This window comes from Lipomyces chichibuensis, assembly GCF_038497645.1.
Source record: "Lipomyces chichibuensis strain CBS 12929 unplaced genomic scaffold V1513scaffold_2, whole genome shotgun sequence".
NCBI lineage: Eukaryota > Fungi > Ascomycota > Lipomycetes > Lipomycetales > Lipomycetaceae > Lipomyces > Lipomyces chichibuensis.
In genome coordinates this window covers 425,221-446,063 of record NW_027117454.1, presented here as the reverse complement: position 1 = coordinate 446,063, position 20,843 = coordinate 425,221, and the positions used below count along the sequence as shown (strand labels likewise).

General features: G+C 47.0%; 10 protein-coding genes across 10 annotated transcripts; 5 read left to right on the top strand and 5 right to left on the bottom strand.

Annotated features, from left to right (window-relative positions):
- Positions 1–78: 78 nt before the first annotated feature.
- Positions 79–1,206, top strand: V1513DRAFT_436423 (40S ribosomal protein uS10). Its single transcript, XM_066896778.1, has 4 exons — positions 79–313; positions 510–608; positions 734–800; positions 855–1,206. Exons 1-4 carry the CDS (start codon positions 214–216, stop codon positions 940–942), a joined length of 354 nt encoding a protein of 117 aa, XP_066756223.1. The 5' UTR covers positions 79–213; the 3' UTR covers positions 943–1,206.
- Positions 1,003–3,784, bottom strand: V1513DRAFT_436419 (uncharacterized protein). The gene is made up of 4 exons (XM_066896777.1): positions 3,607–3,784; positions 3,393–3,521; positions 3,134–3,309; positions 1,003–3,068 (listed from the first exon to the last, which is right to left on the bottom strand). Exons 1-4 carry the CDS (start codon positions 3,704–3,706, stop codon positions 1,215–1,217), a joined length of 2,259 nt encoding a protein of 752 aa, XP_066756222.1. The 5' UTR covers positions 3,707–3,784; the 3' UTR covers positions 1,003–1,214.
- Positions 3,767–5,312, top strand: V1513DRAFT_436416 (uncharacterized protein). The gene has a single exon (XM_066896776.1). The coding sequence runs from the start codon at positions 3,895–3,897 to the stop codon at positions 5,176–5,178; it is 1,284 nt and encodes a 427-aa protein (XP_066756221.1). The 5' UTR covers positions 3,767–3,894; the 3' UTR covers positions 5,179–5,312.
- V1513DRAFT_436415 (uncharacterized protein) lies at positions 5,191–6,181 on the bottom strand. Its single transcript, XM_066896775.1, has one exon. The coding sequence runs from the start codon at positions 6,137–6,139 to the stop codon at positions 5,471–5,473; it is 669 nt and encodes a 222-aa protein (XP_066756220.1). The 5' UTR covers positions 6,140–6,181; the 3' UTR covers positions 5,191–5,470.
- Positions 6,182–6,350: 169 nt separating this feature from the next.
- On the top strand, positions 6,351–7,309 carry V1513DRAFT_436411 (acyl carrier protein-like protein). Its single transcript, XM_066896774.1, has 6 exons — positions 6,351–6,634; positions 6,688–6,705; positions 6,761–6,841; positions 6,893–6,915; positions 6,967–7,031; positions 7,096–7,309. Exons 1-6 carry the CDS (start codon positions 6,404–6,406, stop codon positions 7,101–7,103), a joined length of 426 nt encoding a protein of 141 aa, XP_066756219.1. The 5' UTR covers positions 6,351–6,403; the 3' UTR covers positions 7,104–7,309.
- On the bottom strand, positions 6,968–8,959 carry V1513DRAFT_408724 (ubiquitin carboxyl-terminal hydrolase). Its single transcript, XM_066895682.1, has 4 exons — positions 8,717–8,959; positions 7,618–8,661; positions 7,096–7,560; positions 6,968–7,031 (listed from the first exon to the last, which is right to left on the bottom strand). Exons 1-3 carry the CDS (start codon positions 8,882–8,884, stop codon positions 7,435–7,437), a joined length of 1,338 nt encoding a protein of 445 aa, XP_066756218.1. The 5' UTR covers positions 8,885–8,959; the 3' UTR covers positions 6,968–7,031; positions 7,096–7,434.
- A 121-nt stretch (positions 8,960–9,080) lies between these two features.
- V1513DRAFT_436407 (uncharacterized protein) lies at positions 9,081–13,321 on the top strand. The gene is made up of 4 exons (XM_066896773.1): positions 9,081–9,600; positions 9,653–12,023; positions 12,075–12,415; positions 12,470–13,321. The coding sequence occupies exons 1-4, from the start codon at positions 9,190–9,192 to the stop codon at positions 13,223–13,225; spliced, it is 3,879 nt and encodes a 1,292-aa protein (XP_066756217.1). The 5' UTR covers positions 9,081–9,189; the 3' UTR covers positions 13,226–13,321.
- Positions 13,257–17,057, bottom strand: V1513DRAFT_408715 (Nrap protein). Its single transcript, XM_066895681.1, has 4 exons — positions 16,189–17,057; positions 15,432–16,137; positions 13,702–15,379; positions 13,257–13,650 (listed from the first exon to the last, which is right to left on the bottom strand). Exons 1-4 carry the CDS (start codon positions 17,003–17,005, stop codon positions 13,387–13,389), a joined length of 3,465 nt encoding a protein of 1,154 aa, XP_066756216.1. The 5' UTR covers positions 17,006–17,057; the 3' UTR covers positions 13,257–13,386.
- A 158-nt stretch (positions 17,058–17,215) lies between these two features.
- Positions 17,216–19,695, top strand: V1513DRAFT_436400 (pyridoxal phosphate-dependent transferase). The gene is made up of 4 exons (XM_066896772.1): positions 17,216–17,521; positions 17,581–17,608; positions 17,661–18,900; positions 18,952–19,695. The coding sequence occupies exons 1-4, from the start codon at positions 17,364–17,366 to the stop codon at positions 19,284–19,286; spliced, it is 1,761 nt and encodes a 586-aa protein (XP_066756215.1). The 5' UTR covers positions 17,216–17,363; the 3' UTR covers positions 19,287–19,695.
- V1513DRAFT_436399 (histone-fold-containing protein) lies at positions 19,505–20,800 on the bottom strand. The gene is made up of 3 exons (XM_066896771.1): positions 20,465–20,800; positions 20,290–20,370; positions 19,505–20,153 (listed from the first exon to the last, which is right to left on the bottom strand). The coding sequence occupies exons 1-3, from the start codon at positions 20,619–20,621 to the stop codon at positions 19,984–19,986; spliced, it is 408 nt and encodes a 135-aa protein (XP_066756214.1). The 5' UTR covers positions 20,622–20,800; the 3' UTR covers positions 19,505–19,983.
- Positions 20,801–20,843: the final 43 nt, after the last annotated feature.

Sequence of the window (20,843 nt, the reverse complement as noted above, 5' to 3'; positions counted from 1 at the left end):
CCTAACAATCACTACGTTCAAAACACAGTCACGCCCGCTCCCTTTGAAATTTCAGACCACAACTTAGAATTCCGGTACTCGCTGCAGTATGGCAAACTGCGGTACCCGGACCACCCACTAGCCAGACTATAGTGCTCTCCCGTACCAACCGTGTAATAAGTCTCTCGGTTCGACATCTCACCGTCACTTGCGATTATCAATTCTACACACATCATGAGCTACGACAAAGAGAAAGCTGCGGGCTTGGAGGCGCCTGATCTCAAGAAGTTCCGCATCACCATGACCTCGCGAAAGGTCCAGCAGTTAGAGAAGGGTATGTTATCGACTGATGATCAATGACTGCGGGCAGGCGCAGTAGGATGGCATCTTGGTTAGAACGAGTGAAAAGATTGAATATTTGATCGATGATTCTTGACACAATGATATTGACTAAGATGCTGGACGTCTGCCTGATTTGGATGTGGTCGCTATCCGTTGATAAAGTGGGAGCCACTGACGTATCAATGTAGTCTCCAATGAGCTCATTTTCCGGGCGAAAGAGCAGCACATGAAGGTTAAGGGCCCGGTCAGACTACCTACCAAGGCTTTACGCATTTCGACCCGAAAGAGTAAGAATCCCCTGTCTATCTGCATTGATGTGCATGAGCGAGATCCTCTGTGTTCTACCTGTGACTTTTCGAAGACAAGATCTAAATATCCTTCATTTTTGACAAGAAGCTAACCATTTGTTTAGCCCCTAACGGTGAGGGTTCCAAGACCTGGGATGCCTACGAGATGCGTATCCACAAGCGCTTGATTGAGTACGTGAATCAGTGTCGTTCTTTTCAAACGCCAAATGCTAACGATCCTACTAGTCTGGAAGCTCCTTCCGGGGCCGTCAAGCAAATTACATCTTTCAACATTGAGCCAGGTGTCGAGGTTGAGGTTACCGTTGCTGCTTAAATAAGAAGGTCCTTGGGGTAGGGTTTTTACGTTTTCCAGTTTTCACATCGCCACGATACATGTATTGTAATATTTCTTTCAGCCAAAAGTAAATACAAGAAGTCAAAAATAGCCATTTGCGTTCGATGATCATGTTCTAACGAAGTTACAATTTCGATTTCTCATTAATTCACAATCCACAAACGAAACCCTGAATTTTTCATTATGCTTATAGACACCAAATTAACCCATGCGCCAGATATGTACAATTAACTGATATATTGTTTATGTGACTACATATACAGCAAAGGCGGCGCAATCTCCGGCACCTTCCCTAGCTCGTACGTCTTCGCTTCAAACGCGGCTTTCTCATCCAGCGTCAGGTCGCCGATATCAGGCAAGTAGGTGTCACCAGCGCTTTGCAAAAATGCGACATACCCAGTGTTGGGATTAGTCATGTCGGGCTTCAGCGCCTGGCGACTGTGTTGAAGGAAGTACGCGTACATCTGTTCCATCTTGGATCGCGGCCGCGGGGGTAAACCAGGGAAGTAATTATTCTCTGTTTCTTGGGAAGAGATCGGGAACCGTCGCATTGCTTGCGTGGTATAATAGCAACCAGTGACCATCTTGCCCTGAGTCGCACCTGCTGTTGGGGACATTGTTGGCACTGAGGCAGCATCTGCCCGTCCCATTTGTCGTCCGTCCATGTCTAAATCATCCTGTTGTTGTGGTGATAATGATTGTGGTTGTTGCGTTGGCACGTGTGTCTGCTGCTGGAACTGCTGCGCAAACATAGAGACTGTGCCATCATTTCTCTGGAGCGACGTTGCCTCAATAGTCGATGGTGCTGCCTTATCGTTATTCTGCTGGATCGTAAACGGCGCAAATGGCATCGAGTTATTTTCATCCAGCTGCGATATCGCGGTGAATGGCGTCGGTCCGCTCTTCTGCTGCTCCGCAAACGCGCCAAACGGCGACGCAGTACTGCTGGCCATTTTTGCAAACGCTGAAAACGCGGATCCACTGCCCATAGAGAAGGCAGCGAACGGCTTTGACTGATTTGCCGTGGCTTTGTCTTCCGGTCTAGCGGTGGATTGGGATGCTTGCTGTTGCGATGACGCGACGCTGCCGAAAGGCGATGCATTGTTCGCAAATGCGGATAACCCGGTCTGCCCGAACACCGGCTTTATTGCGGCTGCTGATGCGGGTGCAGAGCCGAAAGTGGATGATCCAAATGCGGGAGCCGGATGTGATCCGAAGAACGATGAACCGAATACCGGCGCTGAGTTGTTCGCTAACGGTGGCGGGGGGATTGATTTTGTCGAATCGAATGATCCGAAAGAGGATATGGTAGGCTGTTGAGCTGAGGGTCCAAGACTGGTGAAAGGCGATAGCGAAGTGGATGCGCTTGTATTACCATTACTCGTGTTATTTGACGCCAACCGGCCAAACTCAGAAGTGCCACTTAGAGACGCTCCAAATGCTGCTGGCTGAGCAGCAGGTTGTGGTTGAAAAGACGAGCCAAAAGAGGAGGATCCAAAAATCGAAGAGCTGGGGTTTGTGGTTGGCGGAGGAGGGATTGTGAACGGGGGGTTCTCTTTACTCGTTGGACGCGCACCCAACGCAGATGTTTGTGCGCTTGTTGGCGGTTGTTGGAGGAATGAACCGAGCGACGGGGATCCAAAACCTGTTGCGACATTATTCGTTGTTGGTGGTGGCACTGGAGAGGATCCAAAATCTGATGATACTGGGGCAGTGCCGCCAAGTCGTGCACCAAATTGAGTCGCTTGTGAAAGGCGTGGTTGCCACGACTGCTGTGCGTTTCCGAAAGATGACGCGGTTTGCGGAGCACTCTGTCCAAATGTGGCAGTATTAATACTCCGAGTACCAAACCCATCGCCGGTTTTCTTCTCTTGAATTCGTTTCTTTAACTCGTTGAACACGGATGTATTACCTTGCAAAAGTCGGATGGCTAATAATCCAGTAGCATTATCGTCATGAACCTCCTCTGGAGGCAAAAAGTTCTTGATTTCAGAGTCCGACCGTTGCCTAGCGATCTCAATATACCGTTCTGCCTTGTCCATATTGTTGTTTATAAATTCGAAGAGATTAAGCATATCTTGGCGTGCGATTTCTGCTATTGCTTCCTATATTTCCGTCAGTCCGTTTACTCTTTCTGATGCCTACTCTGTGGCAAAAAATAATGTCGTACATATGTATCGTATTCACCCATTTCCTTCGATTCATATGCCAAATACCGTAGTTCCTCCGGTGAAATGTCGCGGTCATTGATAATACCTCTGTGGCCACCTTTTGTGACAGCAAAACTGGAAAAGAAATATACAGGAGGCCGTGACACAATTTCTTGAAATTCTTGTCGGTCGAAGTCTAGAATTTGGTTAGCATTGGTCCCTTCTGCGACACTACACCATCGTGACGTGATTAGAGGCAACGAGGGCTATTGTACGGACCAGAAAGACTGAAATCCGAATTATCAACGACGTTTAATGCGTTCGAATATTTCGAATGTTTGGCTTGTGATTGTGCTGAATTCGCTCCTTCGTGGAGGAAAGGACAGCTGTCGCCTCTAGCACAATTTCCTAATAGCAGATTAGAAAAAGTTACTTCATATTGCTACAGTGTTCCGTTGTTGACTTAGCTGCTTCGGATAAGCAGGGAAAGTACCTTGCTTGTAGAAGTAGCATGGCGTCCTCTTGCTGCTGTTTTCGCTCCCGCTGTTGGAAAGATCGTTTAGATTTTTCTGCTTGTTCTTTTTCTTTGTCATGTTGGTATCTCGTGTTTCAGGAATTGGCAAAATTGCGTGGGTAGCGGTGGATCAAACCTGGCTGATATCAGTTACATGGCCCGGCGGTAAAAATTGCGTCAACTTCCAGATGTCCCAACGAATTTTCTTTTACCAACGGATGTTAAATTTCGACAACGCATGATTACTACTAGACAACGACAATCACAATGCCAATCAGCAGGCGAATGACTTACTCTAAGAAGGCAGTATGTCTAATTACGCGACACAATAGTCAATGGAGCGCAAGTTCGCTGGCAGACGAACTTCTTCGTGCAACCATGAGAGAAACGTCGAAATCGCAACCCACCGATTCCACAGAACATGCGCAGTCAATGGCAGTGCAGTCAGCCTCGATAGATGGCGAAGATAAATTAAGTGGATGGGAATACCTCAAAAACGAAGTTCCGTATGGTGTTGCCGGAAATGCGCGGTCAGTGGCATATTATTCTAGTAAAGCTTCGGAGGAAGGCCAAGCGGAGAGATACCACCGCCGGCAAGCGCAGTTACGATCGAACGCTGGCGCTGCTACTGTAAAGGAGAAATCTATTTTCGAGTCATTGTTTGGACAGGTTTTAAAAGGGCGGACCGAAAAACAGAAGGAAACGAAAAAGGAGAAGGGGGCGGACAAAGCTGCCACTGGGAGTATGCCTATGAGTTCGGTTAAGGGTTCGATGGTCTTTCGAGCTCGGCAGCATAGAAATTTAGAAGGAGTTGATTGGAATATTTCCCGGGTGCAGAGAGCTATTGATCCATTGTCGTGGATGCATATTTCAAACGTGGAGGCTGGTGTGGAAGCGTATCCGCCATCACTGAGAGAACTGTCAGCGCGAGTGCGCAGGCAGCGAGGTGAATTCGGAGAATTGCCGACAGAGTACATGGATAGAGAGACTGAGGAGGCGGAACGGGATCGTATTGCGTCACTGAAAGGCATGATCGAGCGGATGCGGTCGTGCCGCACCGATACGGAGCTGGATACAATGCTCGAACGCGAGGTCTACCAGCCGTTCAAACTCGCGGCAGATTATTTCGAGCGAACAAGCAAAGAAATTGTTATGGCACCTAATATCGCAAAGAACTACCCGTATCTGTTGACTCGGGCCATGCGGATCATGGTTTCTAATTTTCACGATGCCTATGGCGCGCTGTCGGTGTTTGACCGGGCGAGGAAATATGGAATTCAGTCGTATATTATGGGATGTACTATCGATGTCTATAATGAGGTATTACAGCTGAAGTGGGATTATTTCATGGACCTTTTTGGATGCAAATCCTTGCTGGAGGAAATGATTGTTAACGGTGTTGAGGCTAACAGTCGTACGGCGAGCATATTGAAATCGATCAGAACGCACATTGCGGTGAAGGAGGCGGAGGAGGGAGAGGGTCATCTTTCTGCGCTGACAAGGGAGGCCATGATCGATGGCGCCTCTTACCGCAATATCCGGTTTGCATAGAACTTGATGTTTGTATAAACGGATTCACTTAAAAGCGGTATTATACTTGTACACAAACCCCCCAGATATCGCATGTTAATTGGTGTATCATAAAGCTATGACTGTTTATTTTATATACACATACATCACCATTCCGCCATCCCATAAGTCAAATACATAGAACAGACCCATCTATACCAAATCTTAACCCTTAGACTGTAACCCTCCCAGATAATAGCGAAATGCGACCGATTGGATGATTTTGTAGAACGATTTTATAACGATTTATAAATTGTTTTAGAACGATTGGCGATTAACGGTACTGAGAGTCCGCGTCGAGCCCAAACTGGATCTCCTGCTCCCACTTATCGCCGTTTGCCAGCAGCTTCTCCTTATTGTAAAGCAGCTCCTCGCGGGTTTCGGTGGAGTACTCGACGTTAGGAGTTTCGACGATGGCGTCGACGGGGCAGGACTCCTGGCAGAGACCGCAGTAAATGCACTTCGTCATGTCAATGTCGTACTTTGTTGTGCGTCGGCTGCCGTCGATGCGCTCCTCTGCGTCGATGGTAATGGCGAGGGCCGGACAAATGGCCTCACACAGTTTGCAAGCGATGCAGCGCTCTTCGCCGGACGGATACCGCCGCAGTGCGTGTTCACCACGGAATCGTGGTGAGATCGGGCCCTTTTCGAAGGGATAGTAGATGGTGTATGGGGCGCGGAAGTACTGCTCGAGAACGACGTACATACCACGAAAGAGCTCGGTCATAAGATAGAGGCGGCCTGCGCGATCGAGAGCGGAGTCACCTTCGTCCCATGCCTCGGGACGCGGTAAACGAAATCCCTTGGGGTAGGCACCAGGCGCAGACTCTGCAGCGGCCACCACGGACCCGGAAAAGGCGCGGACTGCGGCGGGCGAGAACGCAGTTCTCAATAGCGGCGTCCGGGTGGACCGGAGGAGCAGAGGCACTGTGGACAGAACCATTGTGATGATGGAGATGTTGTGTCGACTTTGCTGTGATGGACGTGATCTTCGAGGCTGATCTTGATAGTTGCTGTGTACTTAAAAAAATGGCTCACTTGTGATTGGTTGGGCACTGCAGTTGTCAATTGATCACAGATCACGCTTGGTCACAGTCGACTCACAGCATGACAGCACAACGAAATTTCTGTCCGAGTCGAATTCACTCGTCTGGTTTCTCCCTATCACCACTACTGTTCTCCTCCATCCTAGACTTAATACAATATAATGTTGCGCTCTCAGCTCCTCCGACATGTCCGGGTGACATCCCGCTTGATCGTCCCCGTCTCCACCCGCCAGTTCTCGTCCATTTCACACGTCGCCGCCCGACCTGTTGCCAGCTGTGCCGTCTTCCGACCACATGCAGTCGTCCAGCAGCGATTCTACTCCGCAGACGCTGGTCTCTCCCGCGACGAGGTCACCGCGCGAATCATAGAGGTCGTCAAGGCTTTCGACAAGGTGCGTCTGCCGATGAAGTGAACTGACAATACATGCTGACATCTACTTCATAGATCACGTCTCCTGAAAAGGTATTAGCAACTCCGGAATCGACAATTGTACCGAATAGTACTAATCATGCATCAGATCACTCCTTCTGCTACATTCGCCAATGATCTAGGTCTTGACAGCTTGGATGCCGTAGAGGTCGTTATGGCCATTGAGGAGGTATATGTTGGCGTCATAGTTATTTCTGAAAACATACTGACAATAATGCAGGAATTTAGTATTGAAATCCCAGAGTAAGATACTGATCTGATTATGCGAGGAATTTCTGATTGACTCCGCCATAGTAAGGAAGCCGACGAGATCAAGTCCATCGGCCAAGCGATCGACTACATTTTGGCACAGAGTGACGGTATGTCTTCCGCCGTGCTCTGCTGAGCACTCGTAATCGGACCGTTCGCTAACGATATATCTAGCTGTCTAAATAATTTATGATACACGAAAAATCTCGCATCGAAAAAGGCGCGAGATACAGAAAAGATGACATTTGGGTTGAGGCGGTTGGAATACATACATAGTTTACCATGTAATATATGCCTTAGCATCTACTTACATATTTCTCCCATGACAATCAATTATTGATTGATAGTACCCTATATTTTATTACCCGATATTTTATTTGTATAGCACCTTGCAAATACTGTTTACTGCATATTTACTCAAAAATACCCTGTTTACAACGCATTTCTTTTTGAGGCTAACTAACCGTAATGATCCCGTACACCTAGTATGCAATGCCTAAATATGAACTAACATTAACATCGTGACTTACATGCCGCTTTTAATAACAATTTGTTCTCATCGTCCTGCAGGCATTTCCCGATCAGCTGCCGCAAGAACTTTGTGTAATCATGCTTCCGACGGCTCGCGTACGTCGAGTCCTAATATCGCTGTTAGTCCACTCATTAGGTGCTAATTAGTCTGAATTCGAAACCTACAACGCTGCATGCTTGAGAAGACTCTCGCTCAGACACCTGCGAACGCAACATCGCCAGATTCTCTTCCTTCGCGTGTAGAACGTCTATCAGTGCGTCCACACTCTCTTCCTCACGAATTTGTTTGACCTCGGCACGGTCATTGGGCAGTAACATAACCAGGTCAGACTTGCTGCCTAACGCTATCCGGTGTCGCCAGGGAGGCATGATTTCTTCCCACTCAGGCGCTATCATATCCAGGCGCCTCTCAACTGTCTGCAGAACTATCTCCGCCGCCTTAAGCGCTCGCTCTGACTCGTCGATTGACTGTCCCTCAGACTCGTCATCAGGTACCACGGCCATTAAGTTAAACCGAATTTCGTCCATAGAATACTTACTAATCCTCTCCTGAATGCATGGTACTGCCAGACCCGGCCACTTGCATATATCCTCCACCTCAGCCACTTTAACAGGATCGTTGTGCAAGCCATCGAGTTGCCAAACAACTCCAGACACGGGCACATACGCGATGAAATGAAAATTTTCCTCGTCTTCTTCATCTTCGTAGGTTGATCTCTTCCGTTTTGCTCGCTTTGCGTGGCGGTGCAATTGTACACATTGTTCTCGTAGTTCAGAAGCTTGGGTATACTGATTATGTATTTGCCGCAGGAAATCAAAGTTCGTGAGTGCCATGCCCCGCGCAGTTGGATTAAACGACTCCGTAAATTCCCGAAACCGTTGAAGATGCTCACCAAGTTCCAGACGACTTTCGCTGCCGGTGGACGATGCGTTAAGTACAATATTGAGCAACGCGACAGATGCGCATGCATTATCGGGTACTTGATTCGCGAACCACGGCTCATGCAAGCCATCACTCTCTATGTTTTCCTTTGATTTCTTCGGCTGCTTGGTCGATTTCTGATCCTCCTCATCTGAAATCCATCTGAATAAGAAGATCAGCCCGAAAATAGGCGGTAGCGCGTGTAGCGAGTCTGTGTCCATTGAGTACAGCTCCACGACTTTGGCTCCCTTCACGCCAGCTTCCTTTAGGATATTGGTAAATATACTCTAAATTGTAGTATTTAGCATTAAATAAACTGCCACAAAACTTCAGATTACCCACAGGATCGCTCTCGATTGTTCCCCATCCTTTGTACTCGAGTTTCTGTCTTAGAACCGCCCCTGGAGATAGCGGCAGATAGTCTATCTCTGCAACTGGAACGTTCTGATCCTCAGGCACTTCAAGTCGGCGTGGCGCCTGTTTCTTCGCCGAGTTCCTTCGTGGTGCCATATCTTATCGGCGGTATTTCTCAGCCGAAGATTGTTTAGAATGAACAGAGAAGAAGAAATATGGGGTTCAATCGATTGCGTGGCACACAATAAGGGTCTTAAAGGCTAGGGTCTGTGGGGCCCGAGTACTGCGGCGCAAATCCGGGTAACTTAAAAGCTAAATATCAGTACACGTTCACAAACAAAATTATCCACCGCAAACTACCAAATCGAATGCGCGAGTGATCCCGCACTCCCCAGAGAGGTATACTCTATGATCTATCATTACTGAGTATTATACACAACTGTGGCTACTGTTGAAACAACATGACGCCGCTGACGTCTCCGCCGCAGTCAGTTACGCGTCGGAACCCGTTACTCTCCCGAACTCCTCTTCACACACCTCTCAGGGGACCCCCCCTCCCTCCCGAAACGCCAGACTATTTCTCTCAACGAACCACGAGATTACCGTCTTCGTTCCCACCATCGCCGGTGCGGCATGAGACGAATGCTTCTAGGTCTGCGAGCACTTCATCAGCCTCTGAAGTACAGGTAGTCCCATTAATACCGGAACAGTACATTGATGTTGGTTCGCAACGACTATACGCGCTTAGTATATTTGCGTTAATACAGGCATGGAAACTTTATGACTTGACACAAATTCACAAAGTAAACAGCACAGAGGCGGAGCTGTCGTTTGCATTCAAATATTTGGTTGTTGAGGGGCTCTATTTATGGGTATACAAAATATTGGATTGTAATGTATGGAATGGACGCTAATACGGCGTAGGCTCTTCCGGTGTTTAGAATTCCGTGGCTCACATTTTCACCAGCGGTCACGGTTCTGCAAATTGTTATTTGTTCAGTATGGACGGTATTCCTGTCGTCGGCGTCACTCCTTCCGATCTCCGCGTCTCTATCTGCAATTTGGAGAGCGATATATGACCGCGAGCTCTCAATATCTGAACACCGGGTTCGTGCGAAAGATATCGTGCACGGATCATCACATATTTTGGGCCGCCACGTCGTGCATATTCTTCCAGAAAGTACCGCAAAATTGAATCCTCGGGCGGAAACATTCTGCATCGACGAGATTGGAAGTACAGTGTACCTTCCTATAAGGTTAAACGCCACCGAGCCGAAACTGGTACAGATGTATCACGTTGTGTACGACGATGCGTCGTACACGACCTTGAATTTCACGCGGAGGGAACTTCGAAAGATGACCGAGGTCATAAATGTCCCCGCGTCGCATGACCATTCGGGCTCTGCGTCGTCGAAAATTTTGGAGGTCAAAGTTCCTGTGAAAGAGCCGGGGTTGTATCGCCTCGCGCGTGTTGTGGATACTACCAATTTGGATGTGAAGTTATACCAGGTTGATGTGCTACTCTCCCATTGCCCTAGCGCCAAAATTCGTGCGTCAGGCGAATTGTCAGACATTCAGGACAGATGTATCGGAGGGGTGGATTCACCTGCTCTCACAGTATGCGGAATACCGCCATTACGCGTGAAGTACAGCCGTTCGATCAAAGGCCGCGATGCAATGTTTTCTGTTCAGAGTATCCAGCCGGATCACTTCTCCTCTCCACTGTTACTGGGCAAGCCGTCTAGGACTGGACGGCTATGGCATGCTGGAGAGACACTTGAATGGTGTTTACCACAGACCGTTGAAATTGCTCTTGATACGACCTTGGGCACTGTTGGCCGATGGGCTTATATGATTGATGAGGTTGAAGATGGCCTGGGTAATTTAGTTAACTATTCCCGTATTTATGAGGATAAAGATCGTGAAGAATCGCCGTTGTTGGCTAAGAAAGGATTAAATTATGGATTCTTGGTGCATCCGAGACCGACTGTTCGATTTACGACGTGCAACGCCGAGAATCCGATCAATCTCCCAAAAAGACGAACAGCCTATGCGCAATTGCAGCTCCAAGGAACACTGGAGGAGGGTCCCTATAAAGTCAAGTTATTGCACACTCCATTTGAGAACGAGGGGGGTGTGCCTGAATTGCTCGAGTTGCTTATGATCACCGGTAATGAGCGCTTGGCGATCACAAAACCGGGATCTTACGCGATAGAAAGCGTTCAGGGCAAGTTCTGCGAGGGCGACGTTTTGGAATCAGCCACGTGTCTGGCATTAATGCCGGCGGAGCCTACACTTACAGTCAAGTTCGAAGACATCGAGGACAAATGTGCGGGATCAATCGGTGTTACAGCCGATCTGACGTTAACTGGTACACCGCCATTCACGCTCCGTTATCAAATCGTGACCGACGGACATAAAGTCAAATTGCAAAGTCTTGACATCATGAAGACTCGCCACCAGCTTCAGTTCCGACCCGATTCAGCAGGACATTACACCTACGAATTCTTAAATCTCAGCGATAAATTATATCAAAATATTACATTAGATCCGAAAAAGTTTCGAACCGAGCAGACGGTTAAGGTTTTGGCAAGTGCCTCGTTTTCAAGAGATTCTTTGAATCAGAAATGTTGTACAGGTGATTCGACGAAGCTCATCGTTAATTTCCATGGAACAGGACCATTTATGCTGACGTATGAGATTTTACACGGGAATAAACGGAAGCAGTATAGCATTTCTGATATCAAGGGTCCTACACATACATTCACAACTCCTCCTTTGACAAGTGGCGGGCCATATGTTGTCGTGCTGTTGTCAGTTGAAGACGGAAATGGCTGTAAGAGAATGTTGAGTGAAGCGGATGCCAAGATTGAGGTTCGGATGCAACGGCCAGCAGTTCAATTTGTCCCGATCGACGGCAAGTGGAGCGCAAAAGCTCGGAAAGGAGAGAGCGTAAATTTGCCATTAAGATTGAGCGGCGAGGCGCCCTGGCAGGTTACATACATTTATAAGAATCGCTCGGAGGTAACTGTTTCAGAGACCGTGATCCGGCATCATGCGAACGGCGATACAATTACTGTGCGGGATGAGGGGATGTATGAGATTACAGGCGTCGAGGATGCATTTTGCCCTGGTACGGTGTCTAGTAGTGCAAAATCATTTGAGCTGAGTTGGTTTGAGAGGCCGCGACTGGACCTTGTTGAGTCGCCGTCGCTTGTGATTCGGGACGAGAATACGGTCGTACGAAGGGATATATGTGAAGGTGATGAGGATTCTCTTGAAGTTACTTTTTATGGTGAGTAAAAGCGGCTGTGACGAATGAACTTACAGATAACATGCAATTTAGGATCAGCGCCTTTCTCTGTTCTGTATGAGCGAGAATACAGGTCACCAGACGGCAACTCCAAGGCTGCCATGTTTGACCTGCAAGCTGTTACCAAGTACGCCAATATTCACATGGAGACAGAGAAATCCGGCACGTACAGATACTCGTTCAAAGGAATTTCCGACTCAGTGTACGATAATGCCAAGGTACTGAACGACGCATTTACTCTGATTGCGGTCCAGCAGCTAGTTCATCCACGTCCTGACGCTGCATTCGTTAATCCCGGCACAGTGTACAAGTCATGCCTCAAGGCTGAGGCTGAAGATTCTTCTATTGAACCTATTGAATTGAAGCTTGTTGGTGTATGTATTTTTATATCTCAAATATCAGATGATGACGCCGCTAACTGTAATTAGCTCGCACCATTTGTGTTAACGCTCCAGGTGAAGCACGAGAATACAGGACAATCTGACACAGTGACCATATCAAACATTAAAGATAACCACTACTTGCTCCGTTCAATATACAGTTCTCTAGGCCTGGGCCGCCACATCGTTAGTATCAGCAAGGTCACCGACGGTAGAGGCTGCGCACGCGAACAATTTCGATTGTCACAGCAAGTTATCGTTAGCGTATCTGATGTTCCAACAATCTCACCCAGTACTCCACGCGTAAACTACTGCGTGGGAGACCGTATTTCATTCATCTTGACCGGTGTGCCGCCTTTTGAGATCGAGTACGAGTTTAACCGGAAGCGACAACGGGCGACCACGAATTCGCCGTTCTCGAGATTAGCGTCTACGCCAGGGAATTTCACAATCGTGTCAGTCAAGGACTCGGCTTCGAGCTGTAGAGTCTCAGTCCACGGGGACCTCACGAAACTAATCCATGACGTGCCGACTGTGAAGGTATCAGAAGGGACTTCAATTATTCAAGACATCCACGAAGGCGACCGTGCAGAGATTGTATTCAGATTCTCAGGTACGCCGCCCTTCGCCTTCACATACACGCGGAGTGAGAAAATTGGACGGTCAGCTCGCGAGCGGGTACTCGAGACACACACTATCTCGGACGTGACTGACTACTCGTACAGTATTTATACGTCCATGGAAGGTGTGTATGAGGCAATTTCGATTGAGGATCGTTATTGTCGGGCACGAGTTGTTTCCTAGAATATATGCATTTGACAGAGATTCGTTGTATGAGATTTTGTGTGTCATATTATGTATAGTAGATAATTACAATGTATATATAAGTTATCAGAATAATATCTATATGTTTCTGACATATGCAGACCAAAAAATAGCTTTTACTAACCAACGAAATGTTGTCTTTATGTGACTCTCTTCAATATCTCAACTTTGGAAACTAAATCTCCACCTAGTCTCGCCATCTCACGGACCATGGCAATGATATTAGCCTCGACAAGCACATTGTTGTTGTCTGCATTAGATGCCTCGGTTGAGCATGGCTGAGCTGAGTATCCGAGGTACACTTTCCAGTTGCGGGCCGCTAGGATACGAGGGTCCCATACTCCAGCAATCACATCATTTTTCAGAACATTCCGAAACAGTAATACGTTTCCATCGAAAATAGTCTATGTCCAAATTAACGTCTCGAAGTCCAGAGCGGACAACCACAAACGTACCTGAAGTTCATCGCAATACAAACCGACATAATCACACAAACTCTCCATTCTTGGTGGATAAGATAACTCACGACCAGCTTGGCCATCCATTGTCTTCAAATGAATTACGAAATCGAAATCCATCAAAGGCGACACAAAAATTCTGCCAGCAGCACTCTTATCGTTCGAAAGAATAGCGTTGCCGGTCTTGAGAACCTCGCAACTCGCTCGTGCCAGGGCCGTGATCCTACTCGCAATGACTTTAGAGGGATTAGGCGATGTCCACATTGTTCCACTCTGCTCGTAATTCACCGCGACGAACATTGCAGTTTGAGCGCATTCTGGATCGTTTATTCTGAGAGATTTGAACGTGTTGCGGATCGATTGAATGTCGCCAATTGTGAGCGTATTGTCTACGTCCAAGATTAATGGTTCGGCGCGCCAGTCCCAGTGCGCCAAAAAGTATAACGTGCGCAGAAATCCGGTTGTAGCGCTCGCAGGAGCAGACCAGGGGAATGGCTTCAAAAACACGGAGAGTGTGACGAGTTCGATTAGAATATCGTCAATGTGAGGCGACAGGTAGTGCGAGTGAAACCATTTCTTAACTCGACGAACTGTCGGTGACAGGAAAGGGAATCGATGGCACATAGTGTGGAATTCAGTGGTATGCCTCGCCGCCAGTGAAAAGTTCCGCTCGAAATTCCGGTGCGCGCGACGACCCAGGTCTTTGTCGGGTTTATAATTCCTCAGCATAATAGCCTCTCGCTCCGTCTGGATACGAACACGAAATGCATAGCCGCTGGGAAGCAAAATGTCAAGGTATGAGAAGTTTTCAATAGTGGCAAGATCGCGATCCAGTCCGATCTGTGTCAAAATTGCGGCATCGATGCTCTTGATACTCTCCGCGATGGCCATAAGGAATGCAGCCTTACTGTGCTGAATAGCTTTCATGTCATCAGGCCATTTCGACGAAGTCTCTAATTCAATCACGACATCTGAAAAATCATGCACAGATTTAATTGAAAATTCCGCTGGCAATCGGATACTCGCATATCGAAGCGCTTGCGACGCGGGCATTACTGAACTGACCCTCAATGGTAAATCATTGATATCAATTAGCAACTTCCTCAAAAACCCAAACTCATCGAGATTTTTCTGGAAATTAGTGAACGCGCTACCATCGCCCAATTCCTTGTCCTCCGCAAATATTTGAGCAAGCCCATCACCGACAATTGTCATATGTTTAGCTGTCGACTCGCCAAAATGGCGTTGAAGAAGGTAAGCAATAATCTGACTGACGATGGACCGTTCAGAATGTGGTTCCCAGAGGACGCTTTCGATGATACTGCCATCCTTGAAACGACGAAGCTCCGACTTTTTGCCCCAGAATTTGCGGAAATCCTCTGCCTCGGCGGTTTTTTCCGCGGATGGCCCATGGACAATTAGACGCTCGCTGTGCTCAGGATCAAGAACTAAACCCAGGGTGAATGTACCATCGCCAAGGGATGATGGCCTTGGGGCTGTTAGTGGCCACTTCGAATTTTCCGAAAATTTGATCGAAATCAAAGAAGCTCGTTCGCCCAAGCCCCGATGCAGGATACGGTAAACCTTGGAGGCCAAATACGCGTAGTATGAAGGATTGAATACACGTCCTATATCGCGGTATACCTTGTCATCCCGCGATGATGGAATTTTAATTCTAGGCAACGTGTAAGTAGATGACTGTAAAGTAATAGCCTGTAAGTACTCACAAAGCAGCAAAGTCATATTGGTAAATCAAACTGTCTACTTTGTCCAAGAATACAGAGTCAAAATGGTCGCCTTTGATATCGTCCAGTTCCGTCACCGTTAATGAAGCCTCATGGCGTAGTCGGCGGTAAGATGAGACTGACATGCGATATAAAACGTTGAAATTGATGTCATTGTTCACCAACACAGGCCATCCACCAAACACTCCCATATCAAATGTTAGTGGCTCCTTCCCTATATTAACAGTGGTCTCAGTGAAATCATTTGAAACCAGGTAATTCAACGTGGCCTTGAACAGCTGATAGTTACTAAATCCCTTGGATAAAATCCGTGATCCCCGAGTTCCGCCACCTTGAAGTAATGTTGCCATCAAAATACCCCACTCCCATGAACCAAATCCACCACCATCGACTGAGGAATTGAATCCTCTTTGCCGCAGCCAAATTTCTCCTAACTTGATGGCATCCTTGAAGCCATCACACGATTTGGCCGCTTTATGTAAGAATACCGTACTGGGGAAGAAGTAAGTGTCATTTAATATACTAGAGTTGTAGTACGGTGTCGGATTTAGTGATTCAGCGGGATTCTGATTATATCGGACGCTGTTACGGGATGGCAAAAGTTTGGTGAGGCTGAACACATCCTGGTCAATGCCGGGGATGATGCGTATGTAGCACTTCACTCTATGGAAGTCAAATTCACCGCCGTCTACAATATGCTATTAGTACCACCGAATTTGGCAAGCTACTGTACCCATACCTTTCAATGAATCTAACCGGAGGACTGGCCTTAGGTGATCTCCGTCCAACAGTTCGTAACTCAGGTCGAAGGGTAAGTCCTTCCGCGATTTCAAGTAAGCGGCAATATAGGCCAAATAGAATGCACGCTTATGGAAGTATCTGTAGTTTAGGGTGTCTTTTTCGTGAAAGATGCTTTTTGGCATGTCAAGAACGACATCGACAGCAAATCGCTCTGGGCTCTTAATCACTGTCCTTAACAAGTAGCAACCGACCAAGTTGTAGCCAGATGGTCTCTCATACTTAAATCTATACTGTGCATCTTTTGGTGGCCTGGGATCTGGAAAGGGGATGGTGATGCCGGACTTCGATATCAGTTTCTCAGCTTCTGATAATAGTAATTCAGAGCTGTCCTCAATCTTCTCTATGCAATCTTTGAGCTTGTGCAATATCCTATCAACCGGCTTCGTCTTGTCTTCATCAATCTTAAGCTCCGTCAATAACTCGTCAATTTCCATTTTGAAAATATTTGACTTGTAGAGCTGGACAGCCTCTTGAAGATTATGTAAATCGTCAGCCAACTGGCTCACTTTTACTTTCATCTTCGACGCCTTGGTTGACATTTTACCCTCTGCCGCTGATAATCCGTTGGCCGTATCCAATTCTTGCTTCGACACGTCGGACTGGTCGCCTTCGTCGTCATCGTCAAAACCGTCCGAATATTCGACGGGATGACCTGATCCTTCGAGGTCAAATTCGTTCTCTTCATTTACGTGTTGGCGGGTCCCCGTGGTTAATGTCGCCGCGGAATTCAATTGTGATCTTTTCCGCTTCGCCATACTTAAAGATATAATTGCTTTAAACGATACCACTGCTGACCTGTAGAGAAAGATTTCGATTCGAGCACGAATCCAAAATTTTTTGTGAGGCTCATCGCGCGGACTCCCAATTCAGGTCACTAATGCAAATCGGGATAAGTGGGAAACCTTATTCAGAGCAAAGTGAGTATGATTTCACATTTCACAACGCCTGCCCCTCCCGCCGGCGAAGCCACCGAAATTTTCTCCCCCTGCTGTGGAAGGTTTACGTCGTCATACTGTATTTCGACTCATATTGCAATCTGAGTCACAATCTCTGATATATATATATAGAAGTGTCGGTTTTATATATCTAAATCACGGTTGCCTCAACTTTGCCATGCCGTCGTTTGATCATCCGCCTACAGCCCTTGGCTGTCCAATTCCGGCGAACACTCCGCATGCGGTGAGTGTGACGCTACCGTCATGGAGTGCCAATGTTGCCTATGAGGAAGGGAAGGAGTGGGTTGTCAGTAAAATGACGTCCGGATATCCCAGGTCAGTTGGAAATATAGTGACAAATGCAGGTGGAGGCTGAAGTTAATACGTGTCGATAGATTTTTCTTGCATGAAAAGATTCAGCAGGTTTGTCGCCGTGTAATACAAATGCTTTGTGCAAATACTTACTTATGGCTAGCTTGTCAGCCTTGTGGAATCTCGTTACGGTAGCTCCGGCGAGAGTGCGATCATTTTTCCGTCCTATAAAGTAGCCTGCAAGTGCCGCACATTCATGCATCGTTTCACGAAACTTACAGGTTCCAACATCCGGGTCGTCGAGATCACGGTTCCACCGCCATCTCAAGGCGTACATTCTAACATCTCGATCGTTTTTTTTCCGGGATCTGAAGTCGGGCTAGCACGGGCATTCTGGCAACACACTGGTGACGGTATATCATCTCGTATGGCCGAATATTGCCTTGAGCGCCTTAAAGACACAGAGACTCCCAAGTCTGAGTCAAAGTCGAGCGCGGATGCTTTCAAATTGGCGCCGCATACGTTCAGGCGATACGCCAAGAAGTTCGACTCTCCCAGCGTTGCGAGTTCAGAAGACGAGAGCGACGATCCGCGAGAGTTTGCGACCTATCTAGAGGAGCGATTTGGTAGAAATCTCGATATCTCTTTTGTCAGACAAGTCAAAATTGCTCTGCGACGGCGTATTGCGGGTACGTTGGAAGATAATCTTGATATCTCGCAGGTTCTGCAGACTCAACCTCACGTGTCCACTCGGGATGTTGAAGGCTTGACTGAAGACGATGTTTTCCTTTACCCAACTGGCATGAGCTCTATTTTCAATGCACATCAGTTGTTATTGGCATGTTTAGAGAACAATAAGAAGAGCGTTTGCTTTGGATTCCCGTACATAGACACTCTCAAGATCCTGAACAAATGGGGACCAGGTTGCCACTTTTATGGTCATGGTGAACCTCAAGATTTGGTTGAGTTGGAGAAACTTTTGGAAGGAGGTGAGCAGGTGATGGCCTTGTTCTGCGAATTCCCATCAAACCCGTTACTCAAGAGCCCCGACTTGAAGGAAATCAGACGGTTGGCAGATAAATACAAGTTCGTTGTCGTCGTGGATGAGACTGTTGGCAATTTCATAAACACCCATGTTTTGGAGTATGCAGATATTGTCGTCAGTTCGCTAACCAAGGTTTTCAGTGGAGATAGCAATGTCATGGGAGGAAGTTTGGTGTTGAGCCCAGCAAGCCATTACTATGATATTTTAAAGGAGACGTTGGCGAAGGAGTACGAGGACAATATGTGGGCTGAGGACGCTATTTTCCTAGAACGCAACAGTCGCGATTTCGTTTCTCGTATCCGGCGAATCAATGTTAACGCTGAAGCTCTGTGTGAGTTGCTTCTCGCGGAACCACAAGGTGTGTATGCTTATTTTTATATAAGAGTCTACTTTGCTAACAAGGATACAGTCAAAAATGTTTTTTATCCGAAGTACAGCTCGACTCGTCAATTCTACGATAACTGTCGTACCGAGGACGGCGGCTATGGCGGTCTTCTATCGATCGTGTTCCATGAACCACAGCACGCACAGGCCTTCTTTGACGCTGTCAAGGCCGCGAAAGGTCCATCGCTGGGCACAAACTTCACCTTGCTATGTCCGTATACGGTCATCGCTCATTTCTTAGAAATGGATTGGGCTGCTGAATACGGCGTCGATCCGTTTTTGGTCCGAATAAGTGTCGGCTTGGAAGCTACCGACGACCTGGTCGAGACTTTCTCGAGCGCCATGGGATCGCTATCGTAAATTCTGACGAATTACGCTATGTCCTGAGTTTTCTTATCAGAACGGGCCTTATATAACATATTTAGGCTGATGTTCAAGGACCATAATACTGCTGTGGTTGTCGACAGGCCACGGACTGGTTTCGTGATTTATATTTTTGTTATTTTTGTTTTTAAGAAAACTAAAAGTAACAGTTCCTTCCTCTGGGGCGCGTTATGTAAAATAAATATAAAAGTGGCTAGGTTATATGTTTATTTGGTTTGCTTTCTATGATTGGATCCCGTAGTGATACATTTGGATCGTAATGCGCTACGACAGATTTGTCCTCATCCGCGCTGGGGGGCTCATCAACAAAAATCTATAAACTTTTCAACTCTGATGACAAAAACTGGTCGATACTCTTTAAGACAATTCAATAAATTCATTGACAAATAAGTTGCAACGAACGAAATTTTTCGAATACAATGAGTAGGAATTATCATTCATACATCCACAAATATCTAATGTACAGAGGCTAAAAATACCATTACAATGACCGAACCCAAACAAAGCAATAAATAATCACACAAACCCCATCAATTATCAGACACAACTTAAGTCACATCCAACAACCAATTACTAAGTTGACCAGAGATCCATATTTAGAGAAACGACAGAGGTGGAAGGTGGAGACGAGAGGAATAGGGATACTATACAAGCCAGGGAGACATTAACGAGCTTACAACTCCTGGCTGGCGCCTTTGGTTGCCTTGCCAGACTTCTTGGGCAAGAGATTCTGATGAATGTTGGGGAGAACACCACCCTGAGCGATAGTGACGTGGCCGAGCAGCTTGTTCAACTCCTCATCATTTCGGATGGCGAGCTGGAGGTGACGGGGAATAATACGAGCTACACGATGAGTAAGCAAATGATCGATGGACTGGCCCATACAAATCAGATAAAAAGAAAATGAACAAAATTGCACAGGGATCTCAGTACAATTCGATCATAACAATCTATCGCATCAAAGAATCATCAAACATACTCTTCTTGTTGTCACGGGCGGCGTTACCAGCCAACTCGAGAATTTCAGCGGCCAAATACTCAAGGACGGCAGCGAGGTAGACTAACCTAGATTAGCGCCTTGAATATTACAAATTTATAATCACTCCACACCAGCGCAGTAGCTTCAAAAAAATTCTTAAACAGAAAACACGTACCAGGAGCACCAGCACCGACACGCTGAGCATAGTTACCCTTGCGTAACAGTCTGTGAACACGACCGACGGGAAAGGCAAGACCAGCTTTAGCCGAACGGGACTGAGTAGCCTTTCCACCTGCCGCGGCCTTACCACCAGATTTTCCACCAGAAGACATTGTTGATTGGAATCTTTAGATTAGAGCAATGTTAGAAAGTTGGATGTTGGTGTACGAGGCAAGCAGACACAGAGAGAGAGCTGATATATGGATAAGATGGAAAATGCGCGAAGAGGGACGGCGAGTGGTATTTATATCTGCGGGGGGGCGCGGGCGCATCAACAGAAAGTTTGGGAGCGAGTGAAAGCGCGGCGACGAACGACGCTTAAGGGTTATAAGTTG